The sequence below is a fragment of the Bos taurus genome, chromosome 9 (genome assembly GCF_002263795.3).
Source record: "Bos taurus isolate L1 Dominette 01449 registration number 42190680 breed Hereford chromosome 9, ARS-UCD2.0, whole genome shotgun sequence".
In the NCBI taxonomy this organism is placed as follows: domain Eukaryota; kingdom Metazoa; phylum Chordata; class Mammalia; order Artiodactyla; family Bovidae; genus Bos; species Bos taurus.
The window spans coordinates 62,602,225-62,612,033 of record NC_037336.1 but is presented as its reverse complement, the minus strand read 5'-3'; the positions used below and the strand labels follow the sequence as shown (position 1 = coordinate 62,612,033).

The following is a 9,809-nucleotide window of genomic DNA, read 5'->3' as shown; positions in this document are numbered from 1 at the left end:
AGACATGACATAATCAGTTTTTGTTAAAATTACATTTTTATGCAGTGACTTTTTGTTTAAAAAAGTCACAGCAGAGAAGAATGATTTCTGAGCTATCTTTACCAGGGAGGTTTGCAAATCCTATTCTAAAATTGTCAGAACAAGTTTTATGTCACAGAATAATCATGCCCAGTGTGGCCAAGTAGTGATATCAATGACAGCCAAGTAACACCACAAAGTCACTTCATTTTTATTCTGGAGAAATGCACATGTGTTAGCATATTAAATCCAAAAAAGGAGGAAAGTGAAAGCGATAGTCAACATCTTTTTTTTAACATTTTTTTACACTAACATAACAGCATAATACACTGTTACTGTCTATCCTAGAGGGAGATGTACCAGCAAATTGTAGGCAAACCACAACCCTTGTGAATTCCTGCTTGTAGAAAGGTCCAACAATATGGAAATTTACAAAATCTTTGAGTGTTCTATGGTTTAAGATAAGTGTTCAGAAATTATCAGGTGGGTGTATTTTTTTTCTGGGTTCTGCTCCCCATCCACGTGGGACCTACCTCCTTCGTGACTACAGTGCCCCTTGCACATGTCTGCTAGTTCAGGCTTAAGTGGACTATCCCCCAGGAATATTTGTATTTAAGTTGCCTTGCATGCATGCTCAGTCATGTCCAACTCTTTGCAACCCTACGGACTGTAGCCTGCCAGGCTCCTCTGTCCATAGGATTCTCCAGGCAAGAATACTGGAGTGGTTTGCCATTTCCTTCTCCAGGGGGTCTTCCCCACCCAGGGATCGAACCCAGGTCTCCTGCATTGGCAGGTAGATTCTTTATCGTCAGAGCCACCTGGGAAGTTGGATACCAATAAACGATGGCTTTCTTCCCTTTCCCCTAGTCCACTTCTATCCAGAGACACTTATACTGCAAAGTGTCCTGGACTGAACCTTCTCACCGAATGTGCTCCTGTGTGCCCCTGGCTCAGCTGCTGTTCCACCCTCATTACGGTCTTTCTCCACAGAGACTGAGCAGGGCTGAGTGAGGGGAGCCTTGGCTGCAACTTGAGAAAGATCGCCAGTGCCTCCATCGTTGCTTGGAGGCCATCACATTTGTCAGAAGTGTCACTTTTTATGTTTTCCAGTTGATAGATCTAAGTGCTTAGAAGAATGTTGTTGGATTTCTTCAAACTAATTTGCAGTTAACTATTCAAACACAACTCATGTAGCCTCATGAACCCTACAACCAAACAATGAGACCTCTGTCTAGTATATACAACTGAGCATGAAAATTTTTAAGAATTTCTCCCAAATGACATTAAAGTTGACACACTTTGTTTGCCAAGGAAGCCTGCTACTGCTAAGTCACTTCAGTCGTGTCCAACTCTGTGCGACCCCATAGATGGCAGCCCACCAGGCTCCCCTGTCCCTGGGATTCTCCAGGCAAGAACACTGGAGTGGGTTGCCATTGCCTTCTCCAATGCATGAAAGTGAAAAGTGAAAGTGAAGTCGCTCAGTCGTGTCTGACCCTCAGCGACCCCATGGACTGCAGCCTTCCAGGCTCCTCCATCCATGAGATTTTCCAGGCAAGAGTACTGGAGTGGGGTGCCATCGCCCTCTCCACCAAGGAAGCCTAGTTCTTGCTTAAGGGAGATGCAGGTTTTGCTTTGTTTAAGCCTCTTGTGTGTCACAGAGTAACTTTGTTTCACCTCCCTGGGCTATGCTTGTGGCCAAGTCTGAAGAGTGCTTCTGGAGCAGGGGAGGGGCCCCTATCTCAGCACATGTAACATACTTGAGGTTGTGGCATTCACACGTGGAGGACTTGAGTCTTTTAGAGTATTTTTGGAGGCAGCACTTAATAAAACACTTGAGGACCAAAAAGCTCAGTTCAGTGACATTCAACACAATGCACAGGCATGAAGTCACGACCAGGAAGAGGATGAAAATCGTTTTCTCTGTGGGTTTGGAGACAAAGCAATCCACAGTATTGGGGCAGGGCTTCAGATCACACTTCAGGAGGTAGGGAACACGAAAGCCATCATATAGCTTGTAAAATAAAACCAGGAAGCCAATTTCGAAACCGGTTTTAACCATGAGGCTGATAAGGTACGTGTACCACAGGCCCCCACCCATGGTGCCTGGGCTGACATAGAGTTTCTTCCTGTGCCTTTTCTCTCTACCCTCACGATAGGCTACATGTAGAACCACCAGCAGTGAAGGCGTGGAGACCATGATTAGTTGTAAGGCCTAAAGTCTGACCTGGGAGATGGGGAAGAAGTAGTCAAAACACACATTTTCACAACCGGGTTGTCTAACGTTGCACTCAAACTCTTTCTGCTCTTCTTTCCACACGTGTTCTGCCGCCACCATGTAGACCAGCAAACGGAAGATGAACACGACAGCCAGCCAGATCCGCCCAATCCCCATGGAGTATTTATTTACTCCACTCAAGAGGTCTCTGAGGAACATCCAACTCATGGCTGAGATTCCAAAGAAGGCAAGATTCTGCAAAAGAAAATCCCTCATGATTCATTTATCTTGATTCCATTGATTGTTTCTGCTACCTTACCTGTTGGTTATGGAATTGACATTTTGCATTATTACAACCCTGGATATTGAGGGCTCTCTAAGAATCCCATAGGATATCCTCGCTTTCATACAAGGAGATGACACAGCTGGTCTACAGGACATAAATGATCCTATGTCCAGTTTGATTTGGAATTTGTTTGGTCACCCAGACTACCCCATCTCCAAACAAATCCTTCTAATTTATGACTTCTCTCTCAGGGTGGTTGGGCTCTGTGGCTGAGCTGGAAAGAATTAGATGTGACCCCCTAGGTGACCTGGGTACCTTCAGATAACCTTCACATGCCATCTTCTCTCTCTCTTTGTATAATGTTCTTTTTTTTTTTTTAATTGAAGTACAGTAGATTTGGGCTTCCCTGGTGGCTCAGACAGTAAAGAATCTGCCTGCAATGCAGGAGAACTGGGTTCTATCCCTGGGTTGGGAAGATTCCCTAGAAGGGGGCATGGCGATCCACTCCAGTATTCTTGCCTGGAGAATCCCAATGAACAGAGGAGCCTGGTGGGCTACAGTCCATGGGGTCGCAAAGACACAACTGAGTGACTAAGCACAGCACACGTAGTAGATTTAAAGCATTGCTTTGGTTTCAGGTATATGGCAAAGTGATTCAGTTATGTGTTTTTTTCAGGTTGTTTTCCATTATATGTTATTACAAGATACTGAGTAGAGTTCCCTGTGCTATGCAGTTAATCCTCATTACTCAGCTGTTTTACGTATAGCTATGTGTATCTGTTAATCCCCAACGCCTAACGTATCCCTCCCCTCCTAGTACGCTGTCTGTGCTGCTCAGTTCTCTTGCTCCCCTCTCCACCTCTTCTGCTCTCTTCCCTGTAAAAGCAGATGGGAAGCTGTCATCGTGGTGACATGGTCTTTCTTGCACTCTGCTTCCATCTTGCTGTAGAACTGAACTCTGGTCTGGGCCCTGATTTGTGTGTTGGGCCCACAGAGTGCTCAGCACTCTCTGTTTAGCAGTCTTTTGAGTTGATCTCTCACAGTCACCCCAGAGAGGCGGGGTTTTGTCTGTCTGTGGTGGTGGTGGTAGTGTTTTTTCAGATGAGAAAGCAGACTCTGAAAAATAAAGTCATCTGCCAGGCTCACAAAAAAAAAAAAAAAAAAAACAACACACCAAAAAACCATTGGTCTTAACTCTCTACCACAATCAAAATATATGGACTGGAGCTCCAGGTCTGCTACTAAGATACTGCGTTATTTCTCAGGTGAAAATCTTGCCACTTCAGGTTCTATCTCCAATTACAAAGATGAATTACTTCTTGCTTTCTCTATAGACTCAGCTAAGGGAGTATCATGCAAATGACGATGTAAGGGAAACCAGGGGGTTAAGAAAATGGGGATGTTGTGGCAACAACATTCCTATCAGAGCACATCACATGGTCTCTTCCAGAGGGAACAATATGTAACGAGCCCTTGTGCTAGAGCCCCAAGGAGATGTATGAAAGTTAAGAGGTGTTTTCAGAAAAAACAAAGACACAGGTACACAATGCCCTATTCAGTAGGGAATAAAATACTTCAATGTCCTTGGCTTCAGAACACAAACAAAATTGCATTAAATAAAAAGGATTCTCAAATCCACCTCAAAGGTTAACATCTCCATGAATTATTAAAACAAAGCCTCAGAGATTAAAAAGGGGAAAGGGGGATATTATGTTTCCTATGACATGTGTCACTGGGCATTTGTCCATGTTACTCAGGAGGATGTTTATGTAATGTTGCAAAACGTTTAAAAGTAGCCTGTTGGACATTTTGGAGAAGGGATAAAGGTTAAGAGATTATCTTCCTGTTTTTCCAAAAGTAGTAAGAAAGTGATCAGTGTTTAAATAGAATCAGAAGACTGCTGCCATCAAAAGTGCCGGGATTATGAGTATCATCTGACTAATGTCCATCCTATTTTGAATCTCTCTGCTGGTAGAAAGGCAAGTTTTCTCAGGAGGGAGGGGTGTTCTAACACCCACTTTACACGAGGGTGCTTTTGCACTGTGGATAAGAGCCTGGGCACAGTGTTGGACCCCTTGGGTTCAAGTCCAAGTTCATCTCTGATGCGGACAGTACTTCCCTCATGGGACTGAAAACAGAGACTGACCCATGTTACGTACTCGGTAAGCATTATCATTATGATTTTTAGTTTTGCCATTTTATTGATGTCTAAGTGAAATCTTTCCAATTGCAAGGTAAATGCATTTTTTCTCCTCTAGCTCTGTTCCTATGAATATGGGTAATAGGAATCTCCCAATAGCCCTTTTGAGCATTTGAAAGCTGTTAAGTCATCAGCTCAACATTTTAATCTCTTAATAATGTAGATCACCTCCTTAATTTTAAAAAGGGTCTTTAATTTATCCCTTTTCTTAAATCACTAAGTATTGCTCCCAATTTTTGAAGAGTCTCCACTTATCATTTCTAATGTACAAATTATCCTGTGACTTTCTCCTTTCCCTTAAGAAGCAGCAGTTTACTGCACAGGAATTTTAGTTTGGAAAACTCCAATATTTTTTTAAAAGTAAAATGTTCAGTATTCTAATATAAGGAATAATTTTGAAAATTAGAAATTTCCCCCAAACATTTGATCTCAATTAAAAGTGAGAGTGGGAAGAAGGTGTGAGAACAATCATATTTCCACATGTGAAAGAATGAAATTGGATCACTTCCTCACACCATTAAAAAAATGAACTCAAAATGGACTGATGGCCTAAAGAGCTAAAACCGTGCGTACATTTGTGTTAAGTTGTTTCAGTCGTGTCCAACTCTTTGTTACCCTATGGACTATAGCCCCCCAGGCTCCTCTGTCCATGGGAATTCTCCAGGCAAGAATACTGGAGTGGGTTGCAAAAACCATAAAACTCAAAATCCTCCACCAGCTATTCTAAGGTTCTACGAACTGATTCATCCAGACAAAAGGATTAACCTTTTTTACTTTTTTTTTTTTAATCTTTAATATGTCAATAGGATTTCCAGTATCACCAAACCATTTTAGACTTTTGTTCCTTCCCTCCTCACACACTGGACTTAATGAAAGAGTGCTTTCTATTTTAACAATACATTGAGGTCACTGAGTAAAATTTTCCAGTTGCTATCTGTTTCAGCTAAGTACCATAAGGAAGGTTCCACCATAACAACCCTCTGGAGTTAGGAAAACTACCACAGACCTAGAGCTTCGGTGGGTCATTAACTTCCAACTGGTCTTTATTTCTTGTGATGAAATGATGTGCCTTTACTTGCCTAATCCCTTCCTGATGTGTATCAGCATTATTCAATGTCTTCTAATTTAGCCATTTTAAATAAATATGTCTGTAAACATTGAATTTTTAAAAATCTTATTTATTTATTTCATTACTGTAGTACTTGACTGATTAAAAAAAAATAACAGTAGTTTCTTACAAAATCCTAAATCTGTTTTTTTTTTTTTTAATAAAAAATGAGATTTTAAAAAAAGAAAAATTAATGGAATCATAGCCCTCCATAAAACATGACACCCTGGAGTGAGAGTATAGCCAGGATAAATTAAGTAACTCAGAATTTGGAGACAAATACCTCCTTTGAGTGTGAAATGAGTAAAAACCATTATGGAAAAGGATTAGCTCTTTATAGAAGAAACCCACACCAAAGAGATCATCTGTCCTGTATTCCTGGGATACGCTGGAAAGTACTAGAATGTTGGTAGATAACAAGGAGTAGGAGTATGCAGGACTTCAAACAGCAAGGTAAGAATTGGGAATTTCATAGCAACCAGAGGGTACCTGAGTAAAGTGGGAAGTAAAGAAAGAAACGGAAGACAGTCAATCGTGTGGTCCTGTGACTGGCATCATGATAGAGCAGCAAAGATTCACAAGGGACTAGAGCTCTGTGTGAAAGATGGGTGAGCAGAAATGACCTAAAATGACATATACCTACCTGCTCAGTGTCTACACGGCTCTCTACATGGAGAGAATACTGAAATGTGTGGACACTATTCTCCTGCAGCCAAGGATACTGGATTTTCTGAGACAACCCCCACTGCAAACGTGCTGCGCTGTTGTCAGAGCTACTGAGAACATGTGCAAGTCTTAGGTTCAGAAAATGAGTTCCATTAACCACCTGGCAGAGCAAGGAGGGCTAATGCATCTGGCATCTCTGGAGTAAATGTCCATCACAATCATTTGCATCTCACTACTCCAAGTGACCTTCTGAGTAATCATGTCCTTGCCAAGACTCCTTAAGCTATCCAAAGAAGTTTTCCTGACATTAGATACAGGAGTTCCAGTCCCTGGAGAGGCACTTTATAAATCAGGCTTCCCAGGGCTTGGTTAATCTGGATGAGTCCCTTGTGGATGAGTCCCTTAAAGCTGACTCCGCTTGGGGTGAACTAACTATACACCCGAACTTCTGAACATTTGGCATGAGTACCAGCCTTCCCATCCTTCTCTTATTGCAGGATGAGCCTTTGCTATGCTAGCAACTTCCCACACGGGAGGCTTCTTGTGTGGTTCAGGCATCAGCAAGCCAAGTGCCCTCCCAGGGCTCCAGATGGCACTGTTCAAGAAACCCTGGCACTGCTGGAAGCCAGGGACCTGCTCCATCATTACCAAGGACAACATCATCAGCCTCCGTGCCCAGCTGCTTTCCCTTCTCAGTAATAATAACACCTTGGATATTATTATCCTTGGATACGGCTTGACTATTTCCAAAACATCTCACAGCATCTCGTCTGTCCCCCGCCCAATCCTCTGTAGTTGGCAGTGTACAGTAGGACCTTCAGTGCAGTGATAAAGAAACTGAAACACAGAGGGGGAAGAGGCTTGTCCACGACTCCCAGCAATCAGGTGGAAGTCCAGCAGCAGAAACTGCAGGACGGGTCTCCAGTTCTCCCTGAAGCTGGTTTCTGTCCTACTTTGCACATGAATCATTTAACCCCTAAAGAAAAGCTTCCTCTCAAGGGCCTTTTTCCACCTCTGAGACCCATAGGACCTCCTGACGTGTGTGAACTCTCTAACCTCTTGTTTGAATATAAAGTATTTCATTTTTAGAGATGCCTGCTTGGAAAAATCCCCCAGAGATTTTCTCAGCTCAAGATCTGTGGCCCCTGAAGGCCTGTTGTTAGATTCTCAAGGGTGTGTGAGAAGTGTATGAATGTGTGTGCCTTTGGTCTAGGATCTTTAAACAAACAAACAGAAGCAACGCTGGACAACCAGCTCATAACCCAGGCTGCCCCAGGCTCTCAGCGCTCGTATTTACCAGTGTCCGGCAGACTACAAAGCCTTCTGGCCAAATCCAGTCCACCACCTGTTCTGTAAATAAAGTTTTGGGAGACAGTCATGCCCATTCATTTACTACTGTTGTTGGGCACTTTCATGCCAAAACAGCACACTTGAGTAGTTGCAACTGAGATATAACAGCTCTCAAAGCCTAAAATATTAACTCTCAGGCCTTTTGCAGCAAATGTTTGTTGACCTCTGATATTTAAAGTGTGTTTTAAAGCATCTTGGAACAAAAAGTTGCAGAACTTTAATCATCTAGGCTTGTGAGCAACAGCACAGGATGGGTTGTGCTCAACGGAAGGCCACAGGAAGCAGCGGGGAGGGCAACGGGAACCAAGGTGCTGGTCGCTAGAGTGGGGACCAGCGATGGGAGAAGCAGCCAGGACTGCCCTGCTGTTGGGCAGGCCCACTGCAAGGACTCTACAGTCAGAATCTCATTCTCTCAATGAGCAGCAATTTTATTTCAGGCAAAATGATGTCTTTTGTCTACTAAACTTTAATTTATTGGTTTTGTGATGTTTGATTTTCCTTTGGTAAATATAGCCTCATGAAACTCGTAAGTTCAGGGACTTCCCTGGTGGTCCAGTGGCTAAGAGTCTGTGCTCCCAGTGCAGCAGGCCTGGGTTTAATCCCTGGTCAGGGAACTAAGACCTGGTGCAGCCATATAAATATATATATTTTAAAGTTGTAAGTCTAAAGATGAGCCTGTAAATTAGGTGTAAAATTATTTTACAGCTCTTTTTATTTTTTGTACCTATCAATCACAATATACTAAAAACGTGTCAATAGTGAGGGTCTACGAGCAGCACTGAGGCGAACTGAACCCACCCAGGCTGACACATGTCCGTACACAGGACTTGTCTGCTACTTCACTTTCCTATATGAATAAAAGTGTTGACACTTTCAGAGTATCCCCTCATAGGAACAGTGCAAAGGTTGTCCTCGGGCCACACAGAAAAGGCCACTGAAAGGTCCTGGGCTGTGCCTCTGTGCCCCCATTACCCCACTTACATCAGCCAATGTCCCATTTTCCTGCCAGGCTTCTGCCCTGGCCAGAGCCTCCCAAAACCTTTGTCACCTCCACATTCCAAATGGGCAACTTTACTTAAGAAGCAGCTCATCCAGAAAGGGCACCTGTGATGCAACACAAAACTGCAAAGTAGTTTGTCTAGGTTTGTAATACAGTAATTAGGATTCCTTCCTAAAGGGAAAGAGGGAATGACTACTCAATTACAATAAGTAGCTTACCTTCCCATTAAATAAACAAATCTTACCACAGGAGAAATAAGCTTAACTTACCTCTTGACACAGATGTGAAGATTAAGAAGAAATCCGGTCCGTTGCTCATTCAATTTAAAAACCATGAGTTGATTATATTATTTCCCTGAGAGGGAATGGTGTTTTAAGCTGAGGAAAATGGAGTCTATTGGTTTCCAAGGTAGTGTAAGCTGAACAGGTGTAACCTGATCGTTTGTTTTGGCTCATAACTTTGATGAGAATTCTGGTGTCTCTGCTGTTTACAGTAAACGTTAGAAGAGAATTGAAACTGAAAAACGAATTCAAAGCTGTTCACGTACACACAGTTTATTGAACATGCCTTTTAAAAAAAACCTTGTCATCATCTACACAAAGAAGCCGGGACAATAGGACAGGGTGTTTCATCTCTTCAAATGATTTCCCAAGGTTATTTATCAGAAGACATTGACAGAGGAAAAATACTAGGTGAAAGAATAAGTCAATCTATCTTTAATGAGCTTATTTTAACTTCACGTCATGGGTTCTAATCTTAGAAATCCTGAGAAGTTAAAAGGCATAGTAAAAATGACTTTTCTAAACCCAGGGAACATTGATAATAGACATTTTCTATGTATATAAATAGAGAAAGAAAGTGCTTTATCTTTTTATGGAGCCATTTCTAGGCATGAGTTCAGCTAAAATTAAAGATGTGCAGAAGTGAAAATGAAATCCCTCTCTCTTGGAATAAGAATAGTTTAGA

General features: G+C 42.3%; 1 protein-coding gene across 1 annotated transcript; it reads right to left on the bottom strand.

The window, feature by feature from the left end:
* Positions 1–205: 205 nt before the first annotated feature.
* Positions 206–9,363, bottom strand: GJB7 (gap junction protein beta 7). The gene is given in 2 exon segments (XM_003586474.6): positions 206–2,488; positions 9,113–9,363. A coding segment is annotated over 1 exon segment (807 nt). The 5' UTR covers positions 2,462–2,488; positions 9,113–9,363; the 3' UTR covers positions 206–1,654.
* Positions 9,364–9,809: the final 446 nt, after the last annotated feature.